The 23,820-nt window shown below is 42.6% G+C and overlaps 1 protein-coding gene across 1 annotated transcript in view; it reads right to left on the bottom strand.

Moving 5' to 3' along the window:
• LOC122564693 (alpha-1-microglobulin/bikunin precursor) overlaps window positions 1-23,820 on the bottom strand; it is a 35,288-nt gene that overhangs the window by 5,710 nt on the left and 5,758 nt on the right. Inside the window, exons 2-5 of the mRNA XM_043719800.1 lie at window positions 22,580-22,725; window positions 7,823-7,905; window positions 4,506-4,619; window positions 4,322-4,423 (exon numbers count right to left, since the gene is read on the bottom strand). Coding sequence (XP_043575735.1) covers window positions 4,322-4,423; window positions 4,506-4,619; window positions 7,823-7,905; window positions 22,580-22,725 — 445 coding nt within the window. The remainder of the gene's footprint in view (window positions 1-4,321; window positions 4,424-4,505; window positions 4,620-7,822; window positions 7,906-22,579; window positions 22,726-23,820) is intronic.

Raw genomic sequence — 23,820 nt, 5'->3', positions numbered from 1 at the left:
CAAAACACCGGCAAATGGAGTGTACTCGAGGAACAAGTGAAGTTGGTCATTTTGGAAGGGAGGCCAAAAGGACACAATATTATTTCAATGGAGAAAAGCTGCCACTTCCTTGTTCCACCTAACTGTCTCGCCAGGTTCATTTTCTAAGGGGCCTGTGTTCACTTTGACCTCTCTTTTCCTTTTTATATATTTAAATAGTATACACCTCTCTCAGGTCCCCTCATCAATCTTTTCTGCTCCAAAGAAATCAACCCAAGCTTCTCCAGCCTCTCTTCACAGCTGATGTGCCCCGTCCCAGGGACCATCCTGGTGAACCTCCTCTGCAGACGTCCACTGCAATCACATCCTTCCTATAGTGTGGTAACCAGAACTGCGCACTGTACTCCAGCCGCGGCTTAACTAAAGATCTGTACCGCTCCATCAAAACTTCTTTGCTTTTCTAATCTATGATAAAAGCAAGTGTCCCATATGTCTTCCTAACTATCTTCTTAACTTGTTGTGTCCACAGTGATATGTGGAAAAGCACGCCAAAATCCCTCTGTTGCTCTGAGTTTTCTAGTGGCCTGCCATTCACTGAGTATTCTCTTCCTTTATTTATTTTTTCAAAGTGTATCACCTCACATTTATCAAAGGGTTAAGTTACATCTCCCACGGATCTGACGGACCTGTTTATGCCCTTCTGCAATCTAAGACTTTCTTCCTCATTGTCAACCACCTGGCCGATTTTTATCATTTGCAAACTTACCTATCAACTCTCCCCCACGTTTGCATCAGCATGTTATAGGGCTGTTTAGTGCATGACATTTGAGGTGGTTTGGAATGTTTAGATTAGATTAGATTACTTTACAGTGTGGAAACAGGCCCTTCGACCCAACAAGTCCACACCGACCCGCCAAAGCGCACCCACCCAGACCCATTCCCCTACATTTACCCCTGCACCTAACACTACAGGCAATTTAGCGTGGCCAATTCAGTTAATCTGCACATTTTTGGAATGTGGGAGGAAACCGGAGCACCCGGAGGAAACCCACGCAGACACGGGGAGAATGTGCAAACTCCACACAGTCAGTCGCCTGAGGCGGGAATTGAACCCGGGTCTCTAGCGCTGTGAGGCAGCAGTGCTAACCACTGTGCCACCATGCCGCCCACCATGTTGCTTTGAGTTTTCTCAATGTGAAAGATATAACAGTGCTTATTTAAAAAGAAAGATATTTTGCTTCAATTAAGAAGATAGTCAGACAAACGAAATGGCTGGAACAGGGTTAGATGTTAATATTACAGGGTGTGCTGACAGGAGCCAATACTGCTGTGTATGCCAGTTTATCAGAAGATTAATCTGCAGAGTCTGAACCTGTCAAAGATGCAATTCTTAATGTTTATGAGCTATTAAAGCTTATTCATAAAAATTTAGGACTACGAGAAAGAAACCTAATCGGACACTTGTGGAATTTTCAAAGGAGAGAGAAGTGCTGTGGGATCAGTGGTTGATATCACTTAAGCTGGAGAAACATTTTGAAAATGTGAGGGAAGCTATGATTATCGAAGAATTCAGAAATAGAATACACGCAAATTTTAAAACTTATTTAGATGAGCATCAAACATCCATAATCAGTGAAACAGCAATCCTGGAGGGTACCCATGATATCTCACATAGATAATTACATGCTGGGAAATGGTCAAATGGAAATCCACAAGGAAATTGGTGAGGGGGAATATTAGTGGCTGGAAGTGGAGCTAGTTGTAGACAACAGACAGAGGCATGTCAAAGTGGTAAAGGAGAAAGGCTAGAACTGAAAATTTGTAGAAACAAAATGACATGCTTTCATTTGTAATAAGGGTGAACATAACAAAGCAAATTGCTTGAAAAGAAATGAGAGACCAATTGCAGTAATAGGACTCTTCAGAAACAAAATGAGAGAACAGGGAAGGAAATAGGTACTAAAACTGTGGGAGGGATACAAAGAAAACATTAGAATGTACTAAGATGGTACAGGACAGACATGAACATTATATTTCAGAGATCGACAAGGAAAAGCAAACTCCTGAAGTTTGTAAATATTTTATATCAGAAAGGAATATCATTCTTTATGCTTTAACACAGGAATATAAACCAGAAATTATACTAAGAAACACTATAACAAGTTAGTGCCGGCTGATGATGATTTTTTTTTCCAGAGGGGATGAAGGGGAACATATGAAGTGGAGGAAGTCACAGAGATTACAACCAATCTCATTATACAGAGTTGGATTAAAGAGGGACTTGGTAAATGGAGAAGTGGTGGAGTAGTGAAAATATTCCTACAGAGGAAACAAACTCATTCTAAAGAAGAGTCATACTGAGCTCAAAATATTTACACTGTTTTTCTCTCTCCAGTGTTGTTGTTGGACTTGCTGAGCTTCTCCAGTATTGTCTGTGTTTGTCTCAGATTTATAGCATCTGCAGTGGTTTGCCTTTATTCCTATAGAGAGAGTTGGCTTTATTTGGGAAATGACCAAAGTCTTGCAAAACCAGCGTCCTGGATTATTTCCTCATTGTGTCGTAACTGGTTCAAAATCCCATTAAAAATAATCAGGTAGAAAAGGAGTTTATGAAACAGGGAGATGATTTGAAAATTCAGATTTGAAATGCAGATACAATTTTTGAAAAACTAACTGAACAGAATGAAGATAAAGAAAGTTGAGACAGCTTGTCCACCTTCTTAAGTAAGGACGCAACAGACATATGGAGACAGGTCTAACAGGACTAGATGGAGTAAACACAGAGAGGATGTTCCCTATGATCGGGAACTCCAGATCCAGGGGTCACAGTTTGAGGATATGGCGTAGGCCATTTAGGACTGGGATGAGGGGAAATGTGGTGACCCTGTGGAATTCTCTGCTACAAAAAGCAGTTGAGGTCAAAACAGTAAATATTTTCACGAAGGAGTTTTAGGGTAAAAGAATTAAAACATTTGGAAGAAAGCAAGAACAAGAGCTGGATAATCAGCCACGGTCATATTGAATGGCAGCTTGAAGGGCTGAATGGCCTCCTTCTGCTCTTCATTTCCATGTTTCTATTTGGTATGGAACAATTTAAACCAAGCAGCCTACTCAGAAACTGATTCAGAAACCAAATCTGAGTGTTTTTACTGAAAAACAAAGTATTAGTGAAGGAAATAAGAAAAGAAATAAACATCAGAGCACTTGGAAACTGAATCCAAATTATCAGTTAACACGTTAACTGTTGTGTGACACAGAATTAGTGTTAAGATGATTTTGATATATGATGCCTCTTTCAGATACACTTCCATTCTTCTCGAGGGGAGCTGTGATATAACTGTGATGTTTATACACTTGTTATTTTAATATTGTTTCCTGTAAGGTTGCTTTTTAAAATCTGCAACATCCATAATTAAAAGTGAGAGGAAGTTACCCAGAATACCTAAGAACTATCAAGAGGGCTTGGGGGAGAATTTTTCAGACTCTGATTTTCTTTATGAGTCTGTGTTGGTAAGTTGTTTGACAGGGAAGAACATATTAAGCTCTGAAGTACAAACAAGTCTTTCAATTGAGTGACATGTACTAAGAAGCATTCCTGACATAAAACTTTAGAATAATTAGCTTATCTTACAAGTAATAGTCCCAGACTGGATTGTTTCGATCGAGTCAGTGAAAAAGAACTAAAGGTTTTGAAGTTCTCAACAAGGAAGAAAAGAAATGGAAGCTGTGTCAGGGAGAGCACAGCACTGAAAGGAAGCTCAGTCAGCAGCACACAATTCTAATAATGATTAAGAAAGAGTTCTAGCAGATCTGTTAAGATTTTAAATACTTCAAGCCCACCAACAAAATAAAAACAAGCCCCTCTGTTAGAAATTAACTGGTACAGCACCAGATATTCTCGGAATTGTAATGGTGCTTGTAAGGTCTATCAAAGGGGATTGATTCCAAAACAAAACTGTTGTTTCTATTCAATCTGTAAAGAGTGCTTGGGTTACTTCTACTATGTGCTTAAAAGTCTTGTTTAAGTTAATAGAATGGTTTATTTCTTGGTGATCTTCATTTCTGTTGTGAATAAACTTTTGTTTGTTTTATTGTTTGAAAAAAACCCCGACGAAGTGAATGTGTATGTTTCACTTAAAGCTTATTTCAGTAATAAAAATTTAAATATAATTATGATCTATCTAGCCATGTTTGTATCTGGGATCTACCTTGGCTGGTATTGATACCAGCTGGGCATTAACCCATTGTAATTGGGACCCATGAGATCATTGTAATGGAACAGTGCACAGCTGGAAATAACTGACAGGTTGCAATGGGGCCCAGGGGCTCTTGATGTGCTTACCTTTCTCAGGCAGAAAGATGGTCATGTCCTCTGGGATCCCGTGTCTTAATGCAAACTCTTTGAACTCTTCATTGATCTCCTTCCTCAGCTTCCGTGTCCTTCCTGTGAGATGAGTACTTCGTTAAAGATCCAGGAATCAACCTGAGAAAGTGGTGAGTGGAGCAGCTGACGTATAAACTCTTACCGTACAAGGCCACTGATTTTGTTTGGTTCATTCCTTTCATTTTGTCATACAGTATTAAAGCATATTCCTGGTAGTTGGTTTTGATGACTCGCACATCTGCTGTGACTTCAAAGACTGTCAAAGAAACACATTAGCTGCTGAATTAGTTACTTTATTGGGTGTGACCCCTCTTCTTAGAAACTGTTACCCACCTCCAACACCTCTTTCCTCTCCAAGGTCATTGCCCCTTCCATTACATAAATCCATTCCTGAAGAAGGGCCTGTGCCCGAAACGTCGAATCTCCTGTTCCCTGGATGCTGCCTGACCTGCTGTGCTGTTCCAGCAATAAAGTTTCAACATTACATAAATGCAACCTCAAGTTCTGCACTACCTTAGTTTTTCCCATGTACACTGACTGCAGCCAGCTCTACCTCAGCCACACATCACTCTCGCCCTCAACATTGTCACAATATTGCTCCAATGTCCATCAATGGACAAACAGAGATGTCCTCCAATTAAATACTGGGAAGACCTAAACCAATTTTGTTTGGTCACCACCACAAACTCTACTTTCTGGTTTGGCACCATTCTTCTCCCCAACATCTATCGAAGGATGAATTAAACATTTTACAAACCTAGTGCCCTAACTCACCTTGAAATGAGCTTCAAGCACAAATCAATATTCATCATTAAGAACACCCATTTCCACATCAGTTACATTATTTACTCCACTGTGCCTCAGCTCATCTGCTGAGCCTTCGTTATGAAACATCAATCGGGGGCAGAAATAGGTCGTCCAGACTCTCGATTCTGCTCCGCCTTTCAATAAGATTGTGGCTGACCTGTATGAGTTACAAGTTCCACATTTCCACCTACACCCTTGTCACACTTTATTTTCCTGCCTCACAATATTTCAATTTCCGATCTCCTTCAGCTTCTGAGGCAGAGAGTTCCAAAGTTCGTTTCAGAGAGAAAAAAAATTCTTTGTCTCTCAGGTTTAAAAACACGCTGTCTAATTCCAAGCTGGTCCACAAAAGGAAACTCCAGTGGAAACAGGCCCAGTCTGTCCAACAATTCGATAATCGTTCATTAGAATTGTGTAAACCACCTTTAAACAGCCTCCATCATTTGTATATCATGATTAAATACTGAATACGAGTGTTACCTATAAATGTGACAGTTGCCCTGACCATCCTTCAGAACGTGGGCTCATTCAGACATTGTTGCTGTAGCCAAACTCAAGCCACGTGCTGCTCCGACATCACCTTTGTACTCACTGAGCAAGTGAGCAAACATCAGCCCAGAGTTTTTGAATCCCTCCTTGGCCTTGCCCCCTCCATAACTCTGTAATCTCTGCCAACCCTCCAAATTCCACCAAAGTCTCTTTGCTGTTTCCATTCTGGAATCTCGATGATCCCGGTTTTCCTCACTCTGCCATTGGTAGAGGAACATTCCATGGACTGGGCCCCAACCTGTGGACTTTATTCTGAAATCTAACCCTTCTTGAGTGCCCTCTTCTTTAAAAATACTTTTTAAACCATGTCTCTTTGAATAAAGCCGCTGTACCACCTCATGCGGCTGTCCTTGTTCTGGGAGTGTTGGATGGAGGCAGTGTTGAAAAAGCTTTAATTTCAGTTTAAAACTGTAGAGGAATCTTTACTCTGTATCCAACCCTCTGCTGTCCCTGTTCTGGGAGTGTTTGATGAGAAGAGTGTTGAGATGGCTTTACTTTCATTTTAAAAGATTCGAGGGAACTTTACTTTTAGTTCAAAAGAGTAGAGAAAGCTTTACTATCAATTTAAAAGCGAAGAGGAAGCTTTAATTTAGTTTCAAAGAGTTGAGGAAGCTTTATTCTATGTCTAACTCTATGTTATCACTGTCCTCAGAGTACTTGATGGAGACAGTATAGAGGGAGCTTTATTCTGAATCTAACCCTGTGCTGGTCCTGACTTGGGAATGTTTGATGGAGACAGTATGGGGAAAGCTTTATTCTGAATCTCACACAGTACCATCCCTATCTTGGGAATATTTGATGGGGACAGTGTAGAGTGACCCCATGCTGTCCCTTTGATGTAGACAAACAAGGGTTTTTTCACTCCATCTATCTGACCTCATGCTGTCATTGTCCTGGAGGTTTTTAATGGGGTCAATGTAGGGGATGCTTTACACTGTGTGTAATGGTGAGGTGTTGAATGTTATGATGTCTCAGTTGGGGAACACTCTTGGTACTAACCAGAAAGTCATTGTTCCCTTTTCCCTTTCACTTCCTGATTTGTCTGGTTCTAAATGAGTACTTGCTCATTTAGAGTCAGGATCTTTCAGGAGAGGATTTATCTATCAATGAGGTAATAGGACCAACCATGACCAACCCTGTCCGATCATGGTCTGGAATCTCTCTTGGCTGAGCAAATCTTGTATCCTATTTGTAAACAGTAAAAGCCCAGAAACAGAGAGTTTGTGATTTGATTGTGTTGATGATTTTTGGATTACCATTGGTCAGGATACTAGAGGGATCTCCCCTGCCCTTTTTCTACTTCAAGTCAGTGGATTGTTTAGACATTTGAGAACGTGTTGAATTTTGGTTTCACAGCTCAAGTGAAAGACAGCTTCTCTGACTGTGCAGCATCTGAAGATTCAGCCAAGACTGTTTGGAGCTTGAGATTCTGCAGTGGAACTATTCTGATCACAGTCCCACAAACCTGCTTGACTCTGCTCATCTATTTGATCTTAAATGAAGATCCAATCGCTCCTCATCCTGCTCCAAACTGAATTGAAATGGCATCTCATTCCTCAGAGATCTATTTCTGGTAATTAATGGACCAGAAATGAGCTCCTTCACTTTGGCACTGCCTCCCTAAAACTACCTCAGCTTGTTTAAACATGTTCTTCATATCACCCTATTCAATATCCTTCTTATTATTCATAGCACATCGTTCAATACTCTTTCACATCTCCATTAAATATCCTTTATATAACCCCATTCAATATCCTTTATATCAACCTATTCAATATCCTTCATATTATTCATCGTACATTATTCAATACCTTTTAATCTCTCCATGCAATAACCTTAATATCATCTGTTTCAATGTCCTTAATATCACCCCATTCAATAACATTCATATCACTCCTTCATGTCACTCCATTCAACGTTCTTCTAATCTCTCCATTCAGTATCTTTCATTTCATCCCATTCAGTATTGTTCATATCACCATTTAATATCTATTTGGCCTTCTCTCCTGTGTCACATTTTTTTAAGTCTCAGAGAAGGAGCTCGAGACATGAACGATGCTCAATGCAATTTCCAATTGATTTGCATTGAGAGCTTTGTCTTACCATTAGTGGAATTAAATACAAAGTATCCTGGAAGATCTTGCACATTGTACTTTGCCACCACCTGAACACACGAGCTTCCATTCCTAACAACAAAAGGAGAAAGCACAGAGAGATAAGCTGTGTTGTAGTATAGGATTGCTGTATTACTCCACAACAGACTACATTTTAGACAGTAGCGACCACAGTAGCAAGGTGGTGAGTCATAGAGCCATAGAGATGTACAGCATAGAAACAGACCCTTCAGTCCAACCCATCCATGCTGACCAGCTATCCTAAACTAATCTAATCCCATTTGCCTTCTAAACCTTTCCAATTCATATACCCATCAGGATGCCTTTTAAATGTTGTTATTGTACCAGCCTCCACCACTTTCTCTGGCTGCTTGTTTCATGCACGCACCACCCTCGACGTGAAACAGTTCCCCTTAGGTTCCTTTTATATCATTCTCCTCTCACCTTAAATATATCCCCTCTAGTTTTGGACTTACCTCCCATTGAAAAAAGACCTTAGCTATTCACTTTATCCATGCCCCTCATGATTTTATAAACATCTATAAGGTCACCCCTCAGCATCCAAAGCTCCAGGGAAAACAGTCCCTGCCTATTCAGCCTCTCCCTATAGCTCAAGACCTCCAACCCCAGCAACATCCTTGTAAATCTTTTCTGAACCTTCTCAAGTTTAACAACATCTATCCTATAGCAGCGAGACCAGCAATGAATGCAGTACTCTAAAAGAGGCCTCACCATTGTGCTGTACAGCCACAACATGACGTCTCAACTACTATACTCAATGCACTGACCAATAAAGGTAAGCATGACAAAGGCCTGTCTACCCGCGACTCCACTGTCAAGGAACTATGCACCTGCTCTCCCAGGTCTCTTTGTTTGACAATACTTCCTAGGGCCCTGTCGTTAACTGCATACGTTTTGCCCCGATTTGCCTTACCAAAACACCGCCTCTCTCAATTATCTAAATTAAACTCCACCTGCTATCCTCAGCCCATTGGGCCTAGTAAATCAAGGTTCCATTGTATTCTGAGATAACCTTCTTCCCTATCCACTATCCCACCTATTTTGGGATCTGATGGTGAGTCTATAGTGCATCAGGAGGTCTCATGTTAGTTTGTAGTGTGTGATAACCTGGTAGTTGGCCTTAATGATGTGGATCTGACAGTGAGTAGCCAGTGCCGGGGATGGGGGGGTGGGAGGGAATCTTGTGGCGGATCTCTAGTAGTAAGCCTGTAGTGTTTGTGGATCTATTGGAGGGTTGTAGTGTTGGGTTATCTGGTGGTTAGTGGGGAGAGATGATTTGGTGATGATCAATATTATTTGGGGATTTGGTGGTGCATCTGTATTGTTCAGGGATCTGGTGGTGGGTCTATATTGTTGGGGATATGTTTGTGAGTCAGTACTGTTTCGGGATCCAGTGGTGGGTTTGTATTATTGGGGGATCTAGTGTGGGTCTGTTGTTGGGGGATCTGGCGGTGAGTCTATTATTTGGGGATCTGGTGCTAAGTATGTACTATTGGGGGATCTGTTGGTAAGTCTGTATTATTGGGGGAATCTGGTACTGGGTTGAAATGCTGGCAAGTGAGTTGTGAATATGAACCTATTCTAAAAGGAAGACTGAGGCAATAGTCTGTCTTTTCAGCAACCTGAAACATTAACAAAAGCTGGTAGAAATCCTGTGCAGTTTCTGGCAGCGAGTGGGAGAACAAAATGGAGAGAAAGTGGTTCAGGTTGAAACTCTTTTTCAAATTAGTTGCTGAGAGGGACAGAGCAGGTTGGAAGCCAGTGCAGAGACTGGGAGGATCCAGGTGGGGGAACACAAATCTAAAGTTCCCTGATGGGGACATCGAGGGACTGACGCAATCACAAAACGGAAGATAGCACACAGCAAAACAATATGGTAACAGGCACGTGTAAAAACACAAGTTATGTCAAGAGGAGTGAAATAAAGACCAACCCCACCAACTATCCTCCAAAACATAAACAGAAAGGAGAACTGGTCAGAGGTTTGGCAGCGATTTCCATTCAACACTAAACGTCCTGATTTAACACTATAATTAACAATTTCACAGCAGATACAAAGTCATTTTCCTCAATTTGGGTACTTTTCTGAAACAAACCCTTTGTCTGTTTCACTATATTGACTGTTCCATGTATTATACTGTGCTTCAAACATTCTATTCGTTACACACTGCACTGAGATTCCATACACTACACACTATACTGAGATTCCATACACTACACACTATACTGAGATTCCGTACACTACACACGGCACTGTGCATTCCATGCACTATACGCTGCACTGTGCATTCCATACACTACACACTACACTGTGCATTCTATACACTACATGCTGCACTGTGCCTTCCATACACTGTACACTGCACTGTGCATTCCATATACTACATATTGCACTGTGCATTCCATACACTATACACTGCACTGAGATTCCATACACTACAAACTGCACTGTGCATTCCATACACTACACACTATACTGAGATTCCGTACACTACACACTGCACTGTGCATCTATACACTATACACTGCACTGAGATTCCATACACTACACACTGCACTGTGCATTCCAAACACTACACACTGCACTGTGCATTCCATACACTGCACACTGCATTGTGCATCCATACTTTACAAACTGCGCTGAGATTCCATACACTACCCATTGCTCAGTTCATTCAATACACTACACATTGCACTGTGCATTCTATACACTACACACTGCACTGTGCATTCTACATACTACACACTGCACTGATATTCCAAACACTACACACTGCACTGAGATTGCATACACTAAACTCTGTACTGAGATTCCATACACTGTACACTGCACTGTGCATTCTATATACTATACATTGCCCTGTGCTTTCCAGAAACTACACACAACACTGTGCATTCTGCGCACTACACACTGCACTGTTCATTCTATACACTATACACTGCACTGAGTTTTCATACACTACACGCTGCCCTGTGCATTCAATACACTACACACTGTGCTGTGTTTTCCAAACTGCACTGAGATCCCATACACTACACACTGCACTGTACATTCCATACACTATACACTGCAATGAGATTCCATACACTATACACTGTACTGTGCATTCAATACACCACACAATGCACTGTGCATTCCATACACTGTACACTGCACAGAGATTCCATATACTACACACTGCACTATGCATTCCATACACTAAAAACTGCACTATTCATTCCATACACTACATACTGCACTGTAGATTCCATACACTACACATTGCACTATTCATTCCATTCACTGCACACTGCACTGTAGATTCCATATACTACACACTGCACTGAGATTGCATACACTACACATTGCACTGTGCATTCCATACACTACAGACAGCACTGTGCATTCCATTCACTATACACTGCACTGAGATTCCATGCACTACACAGTGCACTGTTCATTTCATACACTACACACTGCCCTGAGATTCCATACACGAGACATTGCACTGTCCATGTCATACACTACACACTGCACTGTGCATCTATACTCTACAAACTGCGCTGAGATTCCATACACTACCCACTGCTCAGTTCATTCCATACACTACATATTGCACTGTGCATTCCATACACTACACACTGCACTGTTCATTACATACACTATATACTGCACTGTGCATTCCATACACAACACACTGCACTGTGCATTCCATACACTACACACTGCACTGTGCATCCATACTTTACAAATTGCGCTGAGATTCCATACACTACCCATTGCTCAGTTCATTCAATACACTACACATTGCACTGTGCATTCCATACACTACACACTGCACTGTGCATTCTACATACTACACACTGCACTGAGATTCCAAACACTACACACTGCACTGAGATTCCATACACAACACACTGCACTGTGATTCCATAGACTACACACTGCACTGTTCATTACAAACATTATACGCTGCACTGAGATTCCATACATGACACACAGCACTGTGCATTCCATACACTACACACTGCACTGTGCATCCATACAGTATATACTGCACTGAGATTCCGTACACTGTAGACTGCACTTTGCATTCCATATACTACAGACAGCACTGTGCATTCTATACACTACACACTGCACTGTACATTCCATACACTACACACTGCACTGTACATTCCATGCACTGTACACTGCACTGAGCATTCCATACACTGCACACTGCACTGTGCATTTTATACACTTGACTCTGCACTGTGCATTCCATACACTATATACTGCACTGTTCATTCCATACAGTACACACTGCACTGTGCATTATACGCGCTACACACTGCACTGAGATTCTATACACTACACACTGCACTGTTCATTCCATACACTACACACTGCACTGCGCATTATACACGCTACACACTGCACTGAGATTCCATACACGGTTCACTGCACTGTGCATTCCATACACTGTATACAGTACTGTGTATTCCATGCATTATACACTGCACTGAGATTCCATACACTACACACTGCATTTTGCAATCCATACACTACACACTGCACTGTGAGTTCCAAACATTGTACACTGCACTGTGCATTCCATACACTGCACACTGCACTATGGATTCCATATACTACACACTGCACTGTGCATTCTATATGCTAGACTCTGCACTGTCCATTCCATACACTACACACAGTATTCCATACACTACACACTGCACTGAGATTGCATACACTAAACACTGCACTGAGATTCCATATACTGTACATTGCACTGTGCATTCTATGTACTATACATTGCCCTGTGCATTCCAGAAACTACACATTGCACTGTGCATTCTGCGCACTACACACTGCACGGTGCATTCCATGCACTATACGCTGCACTGAGATTTCATACACTACACGCTGCACTGTGCATTATATACACTATACACTGCACTGAGATTCCATACACTACACACTGCACAGTTCATTACATACACAGTATGCACTGCACTGTGCATTCCATACACTACACACTGCACTGTTCATTACATACACTATACACTGCATTGTGCATTCCATACACAACACACTGCACTGTGCATTCCATACACTACACACTGCACTGTTCATTACATACACTATGCACTGCACTGTGCATTCAATACACTATACACTGCACTGTGCATTCCATATACTGTACACTGTACTAAGATTCTATATAGTACACACTGCACTGTGCATTTCATACACTACACACAGCCCTGTGCATTCCATACACTGTACACTGCCCTGTAGATTCCATACACTACACACTGCAGTGAGATTCCATATACTATACACTGCACTGTTATGCCTATACAATACACACTACACTGTGCATTCCATACACTACACTCTGCACTGTGCATTCCATACACTATACACTGCACTGAGATTCCATACACTATACTCTGTACTGTGCATTCAATACACTACACAATGCACTGTGCATTCCATACACTACACACAGCCCCGTGCATTTTATACACTTGACTCTGCACTGTGCATTCCATACACTACACATTGCACTGTGCATTCTATATACTATACACTGCCCTAGGCATTCCATACACTGTACACTGCATTGAGATTCCATACACTACACACAGCCCTGTGCATTTTATACACTTGACTCTGCACTGTGCATTCCATACACTGTACACTGCACTGTTCATTCCATACAGTACACACTGCACTGTGCATTATACGCGCTACACACTGCACTGAGATTCTATACACGACACACTGCACTGTCCATTCCATACACTCTCCACTGCACTGTGCATCCATACACTGTACACTGCACTGTGCATTCCATACACTACACACAACACTGTGCTTTCTATACACTATACACTGCACTGAGATTCCATACACTACACACTGCACTGTGCATCCCATACACTGTACACTGCACTGTGCATTCCATACACTACACACTGCACCATGCAGTCCACACACTACACACTGCACTGAGATTCCATACACTACACATTGCACTGTGCATTCTACACACTACACACTGCACTGAGATTCCATACTCAACGCACTGCACTGTACATTCCATACACTATACACTGCACTGTTCATTCCATACACGACACATTGCACTGTGCATCCCATACACTGTACACTGCACTGAGATTCCATACACTACACACTGTACTGTGCATTCCATACACTACACACTGCACTGTGCATTCTATACACTAAACACTGCACTGAGATTCCATACACTACACACTGCACTGATATTCCATAAACAACACACTTTACTGAGAGTCCATACACGAGACATTGCACTGTGCATGTCATACACTACACACTGCACTGTGCATCTATACTCTACAAACTGCGCTGAGATTCCATACACTACCCATTGCTCAGTTCATTCAATACACTACACATTGCACTGTGCATTCCATAGACTATACACTGCACTGTTCATTCCATACACTACACTCTGCACTGTGATTCCATAGACTATACACTGCACTGTTCATTACAAACATTATACGCTGCACTGAGATTCCATACATGACACACTGCACTGTGCATTCCATACACTACACACTGCACTGTGCATCCATACAGTATATACTGCACTGAGATTCCGTACACTGTAGACTGCACTTTGCATTCCATATACTACAGACAGCACTGTGCATTCTATACACTACACACTGCACTATACATTCCATACACTATACACTGCACTGAGATTCCATACATGACACACTGCACTGTGCATTCCATACACTACACACTGCACTGTGCATCCATACAGTATATACTGCACTGAGATTCCGTACACTGTAGACTGCACTTTGCATTCCATATACTAAAGACAGCACTGTGCATTCTATACACTACACACTGCACTATACATTCCATACACTACACACTGCACTGTACATTCCATACACTACACACTGCACTGTACATTCCATACACTACACACTGCACTGTACATTCCATACACTACACACTGCACTGTACATACACTACACACTGCACTGTACATTCCATACACTACACACTGCACTGTGCATCCATACAGTATATACTGCACTGAGATTCCGTACACTGTAGACTGCACTTTGCATTCCATATACTACAGACAGCACTGTGCATTCTATACACTACACACTGCACTATACATTCCATACACTTCACTCTGCACTGTGCATTCCATACACTGTATACTGCACTGTTCATTCCATACAGTACACACTGCACTGTGCATTATACGCGCTACACACTGCACTGAGATTCTATACACTACACACTGCACTGTGCATTATACACGCTACACACTGCACTGAGATTCCATACACTGTTCACTGCACTGTGCATTCCATACACTACACACTGCACTGTGCATCTATACACTATACACTGCACTGAGATTCCATACACTATAACTGCACTGAGATTCCATATACTGTACGCTGCACTGTGCATTCTATACACTAAAAACTGCACTGTGCATTCCATACACGGTACACTGCACAGTTCATTCCATACACTGTACACTGCACTGAGATTCCATACACTGCACACTGCACTGATATTCCATACACTGCACTGATATTCCATACACTACACACTGCACTGTGCATTCCATACACTACACACCGCACTGATTTTCCGTACACTGTACACTGCACAATGCATTCCGTACACTCCACACTACACTTTAATTCCATACACTATACACTGCACTGTGCGTTCCGTACACTAACCACTGCACTGAGATTCCATAAATGACACACTTTACTGAAATTCTATACACTACACACAGCCCATGCAGTGTATACTACACTGAGATTCCATACACTGTACACTGTACTGAGATTCCATACTTTAAACACTTCACTGAGATTTCATACACTGTAGACTGCACTGAGATTCCATACACTGCACTCTGCATTCTATACACTACACACTGCACTGTACATTCTATACACTAAACACTGCACTGTATATTCTATACACTGTACACCGCACTGAGATTCCATACATTACACACTGCACTGAGATTCCATACACTACACATGCACTGTATATTCTATACACTGTACACCGCACTGAGATTCCATACACTACACACTGCACTGAGATTCCATACATTACACTCTCTGAGTCCTGAAGCAGAGCGAGCAGGAATCCCGAGTCCCGGAGCAGAGCGAGGGGGGATTCCCGAGTCCCGGAGCAGGGAGAGGGGAATCCCAAGCCCCGGTGCAGGGAGAGGGTGGAATCCCGAGTTCAGGTGCAGGGAGAAGGAGGATCCCCGAGTCCTGGAGCAGGGAGAGGGGAACAGAGTCCCTGAGCAGTGCGTTGGGAAACCTACATCCCAGTGCAATGCGAGTGGAAGATAGTCCCAGAGCAGTCAGTGCAAGGGGAGTGCCGAGTCCCAGTGCAGCGTGAGGGGTAATTAGTCCTGGAGCAGCGCAGTTTAGATTGGTGCAGCTGATGGCCGGTGCGGAGGGGAGCATTGGTGCCCTCCGTTTTGTGTTCAGCAGCAAGAAGAGTGGGAATGATGACCAGGGGGGCTGATGGGAAGGTGAATCACCGATTTAAAAACTGACCTTGTGAATAGATGGAGCGCACACTGTGCAGGAGCAGACACGGTACTGCTGAGTAAGCGAGGTCATATATTTGGGTGGTTATGTTACCCAAAACATGACTCAGGTAATGTCTCCCACCCATCCTCCTCCTCTAACCAAAGAAAAATGTTCTGTGTGCCAGATTGGTAAGGTAACTAACTTTGATTTTGGAATTTAGAATAGTGGGAATGAATAGTTGAATGTTCCTCCTGCAGAATGTGGGAGATAAGGGTCACCTCTAGTGTCCCTGCTGACTTCATCTCTGGGAAGTGCACCCAACTCCAGCTCCTCAAAAACCGTGTTAGGGAGCTGGAGCTGGAGCTGGATGAACTTTGGATCATTCGGGAGGCGGAGGGGATAACAGAGAGGAGTTACAGGGAGGTAGTCCCACCTCAGGGATAATAAAAAGGCAGATGGGTTACAGTCAGGGGACAGAAAGGGAACAGGCAGGTAGTGGCTGTTCTCCTCAATAACAAGTATACTGTTTTGGAAAATGTTGGGGGTGGGAATCAATTGCCAGGGGTAAAGGAAGTGGGGAGAGGAGGAGAGCATTAGTCATTGGGGACTCCATAGTTAAGGGGACAGACAGGAGGTTCTGTGGGAACGAGAGAGACTCATGGTTGGTGTGTTGCCTCCCAGGTACCAGGGCTTGTGATGTCTCTGATTGTGTTTTCAGGATCCTTGAGGGGGAAGGGGTGCAGTCCCAAGTTGTGGTCCACATCGGCACCAACATCATTGGTAGGAAGAAAGGTATGGACCTAAGGCAGAAATTCAGGGAGCTAGGGTGGAAACTTAGACTTAGAATAAACAGAGTTGTTATCTCTGGTTTGTTACCGGTGCCACGTGCTGGTGAGGCTAGGAACAGTGAGAGAGAGGAGTTGTACAGGGATGGTGCGAGAGGGAGGGTTTCGGATGCCTGGATAATTGGGGCTCTCTCTGGGGTAGGAGGGACCTCTACAAACAGGATGGTCTTCACCTGAACCAGAGGGGTGCCAATATCCTTGGGGGGGGGACATTTGCTAATGCTCTTCGGGAGGGTTTAAACTAATTCAGCAGGAAGATGTGAACCTAAATTATAGTTCCAGTGTCCAGGAGGTCGAGAGTAGTGAGGTCAGAAATAAGGTTTCAAGGTTGCAAGAGGGTACCGGCAAGCAGGAAGGTGTTTGAAGTGTGTCTACTTAATGCTAGGAACATCCAGAATAAGGTGGGTGAATTTGCAACATGGGTTGTACTTGGGATTTTGATGTTGTGGCTATTTCAGAAACATGGATAGAGCAGGGACAGGAATGGTTGTTGCAGGTTCTGGGATTTAGATGTTTCAGTAAGAACTGAGTAGATGGTAAAAGAGAAGGAGGTGTAGCATTGTTAGCTAAGGACAATACTACGGTGGCAGAAAGGATTTTGAGGACTCATCTACAGAGGTAGTATGGGCTGAGATTAGAAACAGCAAAGGAGAGGTCACACTGTTGAGAGTTTACTATAGGCCTCTGAAGAGTTCCAGAGATGTAGAGAAAAGGATTGGAAAGAAGATCCTGGATAGGAGTTAGAATAACAGGGTAGTGCTATGAGGGACTTTATCCAAATATTGACTGGAAATACTCTTGTTCAAGTACTGTAGATGAGTCAGTTTTGTCCAATGTGTGCAGGAAGGTGTAGACAGACCAACAAGGGGCAAGGCCACCCTAGATTTGTTACTGGGTAATGAACCCAGCCAGGTGTTAGATTTGAAGGTAGGTGAGCACTTTGGTGGCATTAACCACAATTAGGTGATGGAAAATGATAGGTATATACCACAGAGCAAGAGTTTAGTTGGGGGAGAGGCAATTATGATGCGATTAGGCAAAATTTAGGATGCATAGGATGGGGAAGGAAACTGCAGGGATGGGCACAATTGAAATGTGGAGCTTATTCAAGGAACAGCTACTGCGGGTCCTTGATAAGTATGTACCTGTCAGGCAGGGAGGAAGTGGTTGGGTGAGGGAGCCATGGTTTACTAAAGAAGTTGAATCTCTTGTCAAAATGAAGAAGAAGGCTTATGTAAGGATGAGACATGAAGGCTCAATTAAAGTTAGTCACAAGAGACTGAAAGAGAGAGCTACGGAGACCCAGGAGGGGACATGAAAACTTGTTGGTAGACCGGATCAAGGAAAATCATAAAGTTTTCTATAGGCAAATCAGGAATAAAAGAATGACTAGAGAAAGATTAGGGCCAATCAAAGACAGTCGTGGAAAGTTGTGCGTGGGGTCCTAGGAGATAGGAGAAGTGCTAAATGAATATTTTTCGTCAGTATTCACACTGTTGTCGACAATGTTGTTGAGGAGAATATTGAGATACAAGCTACTAGACTGGATGGGATTGGGGTTCACAGGGAGGAGGTGTTCGAAATTCTGGAAAGTATGAAAATAGATAAGTCCCCTGGGCAGGATGGGATTTATCCGAGGATTCTCTGGGAAGCCAGGGAGGAAATTGTAGAGCCTTTGGCTTTGATCTTTATGTCGTCATTGTCTTCAGGAATAGTGCCAGAAGACTGGAGGATAGCAAATGCTGTCCCCTTGTTCAAGAAGGGGAGTAGAGACAACCCTGGAAATTATAGACCAGTGAGCATTACTTTAGTTGTGGCTAAAGTGTTGGAAAAGGTTATAAGAGATAGGATTTAAAATCATCTAGAAAGGAATAAGTTGATTAGGGATACAACTTTGTGAAGGGTAGGTCGTGCCTCACAAACCTTATTGAGTTCTTTGAGAAGGTGACCAAACAGGTGGATGAGAATAAAGGGGTTGATGTGGTCTATATGGATTTCAGTAAGACGTTTGATAAGTTTCCCCACAGTAGGCTATTACACTAAACACGGAGGCATGGGATTGAGGGTGATTTAGCGGTATGGATCAGAAATTGGCTAGCTGAAAGAAAACAGGGGGTGGTGTTTGATGGGAAATATTCATCCTGGAGTTCAGTTACTAGTGGTGTACCTCAAGGATCTGTTTTGGGGCCAGTGATGTTTGTCATTTTTATAAATGACCTGGATGAGGACATAGAAGGATGGGTTTGTAAATTTGCGGATGACTCTAAGATCGATGGAGTTGTAGATAGTGATGAAGGCTGTTGCAGGTTACAGAGGGACATAGATAAGCTGCAGAACTAGGCTGAGAGGTGGCAAATGGAGTTTAATATGGAAAAGTGTGAGGTGATTCACTTTGAAAGAGCAACAGGAATAAAGTGTACTGGGCTTATGATAAGATTCTTGGTGGTGTAGATGGCAGAGAGATCTCAATGTCCATATACATAGATCCCTGAAAGTAGCCACCCAGGTTGATAGGCTTGTTAAGAATGCATATGATGTATTAGCTTTTATTGGTCAAGGGACTGAGTTTTGGAGCCATGAGGGCATGTTGCAGCTGTACAAAACTCTGGTGCAGCCATATTTTGAATACTGCGTGCAGTTCTCTTCACCGCAATATAGGAAGGATGTGGAAGCTTTGGAAAGGGTTCAGAGGAGATTTACCAGGACTTTGCCTGGTATGGAGGGAAGGTCTTATGAGGAAAGGCTGAAGGACTTGAGACTGTTTTCATTGGAGAGGGGGTTGAGAGGATATATAAAATAATCAGAGGGTTAGATAGGGTGGACAGTAAGAGCCTTTTTCCTCAGATGGTGATTGCTAGCATAAGGGGACATAGCTTTAAATTGAGGGGTGATAGATATAGGACAGATGTCAGAAGTAGTTTCTTTACTCAGAGAATACTAGGGGCGTGGAACGCACTGCCTGCAACAGTAATAGACTTGCCAACTTTAAGGGCATTTAAATACTCATTAGATAGGCATATAGATGAAAATGGAATAGTGTAGGTTGGATATGCTTCAGATTGGTTCCACAGGATGGTGCAACATCGAGGGCTGAAGGGCCTGTACTGCGCTGGGATGTTCTATGTTCTATGGACTGGAGGCTTGAAACTAAGTGAGGCAGTTGTTGGATGAGGGCCTGGCACGGGCAGACAGACCATGTGCTGAGCTGCTGCTATTTGAAATTCTTTACCGAACTGTAATGTCAATCCTTTAACTATATTATAATTATCTTATTTCCAACTTATTTTTTAGACATTGTAAGTGATGCTACTACTTTTCATAGTCATAGAGTCATTGAATCCTACAGCACAGAGACAAGCCCTTTGGCCCAAACTGGTCCATGCCAACCAGAATCCACCCTAGCCCTATTTCCCTGCACTTGGCCCATAGCCTTCTGAACCTCTCCTATCCATGCATTTGTCCAAATACCTTTTAAATACTGTTAATGTACCCGCCTCAACCACTTCCTCTGGCACCTCATTCCATATGCGTACCACCCTCTGTGTAAATAATTTCTGTTCAGGTTCTCTTTTATTCTTTCCCCTCTACCCCTAAACCGATGCCCTCTAGTCATCGATTCCCCACCCCTTGGAAAAGGACTGAGTGCATTCACTCTATCTATTCCTCTCATGATCTTACAACATTTCTATAAAAACACCCCCACAGTCTCCAATGTTCTTTATAGAAAAAAGTGCTAGTTTGTCCAACCTCTCCCTATAATGCAGATCGTTGAGTCCTGGCAACATCCTTGTAAATATGTTTTATTCCTCTTTTGTATCCACGATTTGTATCTAGGTCCTTGTCCCGAAGATGGCGCCATTAAAGGCAGCCATTGTAAAAACGCTTCTCTGTACTTCGACATGATAATAAAGGATATTCTATTCTGTTCCATAAAGTGCACACTTCACTGTTCATTCCATACAACATGCTGTCCATGCTATACATGGCAATGTTCATTTCATACACTGCACACTGCCCTGATGATTCCATACATTGCACAGTGCACTGTCCATTCCATATACCGCACACCGCACTGACCATTTCATACACTGTACACACTGAGCTATCCATTCCATAGACTGCACTGACCATTTCTAACACTACACTCTACACTGTCAATTCCACACTCTGTACTGTTAGTTCCAGGCACTGTGCTTCAATTATACATTCTGCACTGTCAGTTCTTTCCAATTTCACATGCTGTTTACTTCACTGTCAGTTCCACACTCTGCATTGTCAGTTTCACACTGTTGTCAGTTTCATTCACTGCACTGAATTCCACACTCTTCACATTGCACTGTTAACTCCACATTCTGCACTGCCAGTTCCACACAATGTGCACTCCACATCACTCCGTCAGTTCCGCACACTGCCCTGAGCTCCATTCTCTTCACACTGCACTGTCAGCTCCACACAAAGCACCCTCTTTTCCACAAACAGCACACTGCACAATTCATTCCACAAACAGCTCTGTCAATATCACACTGCACCTGAAGTACCACACACTTCACGTTCTTTTCCACACACTGTATTTGCACTTTTCACTCCAACACAGAACTGTCAGTTCCAAACATTGCACAATCAATTCTCCACACTGCCCTGGCACTTCCACAAACTGCATTGCCTGTTCTGATGTCAGGTTAGACAGTTAAAACAGTATCTTTGTTAACTAGAGCATTTCCACTCATTTTATGGTTATCTTTACTGTGTTTGTATATGAATGAGGGGGTGAGAAGGTGCAAGTGCTAATGTCACTGGATCTATAATCCAGGAGCCCTGTCCAATACTTGCAGTGTGTTCAACCCTTGCAACATAGCTGATAGAAATGACATGCAAATAACTAAAAATTGAACATGAAGCGTGTTTGAGGAGGCTCATGGTGATGTCCTTATGTCTGAGCTAGGAGACCTGGATTCAAGTCCTACCTGATGCAGAGGTGTATGCTAACATGACTGAACAGTTTGTTTAGAAAATATCTATAAAGCTAGTCTTGGTGGCAATGAAACCCGCTGCTGATTGTTGGTCAAATTCCATGTGGCTCACTAATGTCCCTCAGGGAAGGAAACTGCTGTCCACCCCTGTTCTGGTTTCCATGTGACTCCAGGTGCACATGAATCTGGTTGACTTTTAACTGCCCTCCATAGCAAGTTCCTGAGTTCCAGGACAATTAGGGATGGCCTTGCCCCTGAAGAATGAAACCCTTCACACAACTCCCGTGAACTTTAATCACTGAATATCATGGTCAGGGTATAAATAAGTCTCCTTACCGATCATACACATAGTTCCCGATGAGCTTATCCATTTCCTCGTTGGTTGACAATGTTACCTTGCTAATTGCTACTATTTTCTCAATTTTCTTAATGAACTCAGGGCAATCACAGCCATTTGCAAGTGTGAACCATGTCCCAAGAAACTGCAAGAAAAATATTTTCATTAAAACTACAATTCATAACTGTCAAATATGGAGCCTTGCATTACAATCTGATAAATGCCAAATCATTCATTTGCATTTATATAGCACCTTTAACATCACAAAACCCCAGATGTTACGCAGGAGTGTGATAAACCAAAGTATGACTCAGCCACAAAAGGAAATATTAAGCAAAATAGCAAATAGTGGTCTAAATGGACGTTTGAAGGAAGTGGGATAGAGACGCTGTGCAGTTTGAGGAGTGGGTACCAGAGCCAAAGGCCCAGGCATATGAAGGTATACCCACCAATGTGTGGGACAAACTAAAGTGAGGAAGCTAAAGAAGCTCAAGTTGAAAGGACATAGATCTCTTGAAGATTTGGGAAGCTGCAGGTATTTCCTGACAGCGGGTGGCCTGAAGTCATGAAGGGATTTCAAAAACCAGGATGAGAATTTTACAGTAGAGATGTTGCTGTCAGAAATGTAGATCAGTGAAGATAGTGTTGATGGATGAAAGGATCCTGGGCAGCACAGTGGTCAATACTTCTGTGTCAAAATGCCAGGGACCTAGGCTTGATTCCAATCTCGGGTGACTGTGTGGAATGTGTGTGTTCTTTCTGCATCTGCATGGATTTCCTTTGGATGCTCTGGTTTCATCCCATGGTCCAAAGATGTGCAGGTTAAGTGGATTAGCCATGGGATATGCAGGGTTGCAGGGATAGATCTGGGAAGGATGTTCTTCGGAGAGTTAGTGTGGACTTGATGGGCTGAGTGACCTACTTCCACACTGTAGGTTTTCTATGATTTTAGTGATTTAATTTCAACCTGATTCTATGGGTCTACATCCCAGGGTTCTGAAGGAGGTGGCTCGAGAAATCGTGGATGCGTTGGTGATTATTGTCCAAGTTCGATAGATTCGGGATCAGTTCCTGCGGATTGGAGGGTGGCTAATGTTATACCACTTTTTAAGAAAGGTGGGAGAGAGAAAGCAGGAAATTATAGACCAGTTAGTCTGACCTCAGTGGTGGGAAAGATGATGGAGTCAATTATAAAGGATGAAATTATGACACATCTGGATAGTAGTAACAGGATAGGTCA

The sequence above is a fragment of the Chiloscyllium plagiosum genome, chromosome 30 (genome assembly GCF_004010195.1).
Source record: "Chiloscyllium plagiosum isolate BGI_BamShark_2017 chromosome 30, ASM401019v2, whole genome shotgun sequence".
In the NCBI taxonomy this organism is placed as follows: domain Eukaryota; kingdom Metazoa; phylum Chordata; class Chondrichthyes; order Orectolobiformes; family Hemiscylliidae; genus Chiloscyllium; species Chiloscyllium plagiosum.
The sequence above is the reverse complement of the archived record's forward strand: the minus strand, read 5'-3'. Positions and strand labels throughout refer to the sequence as shown.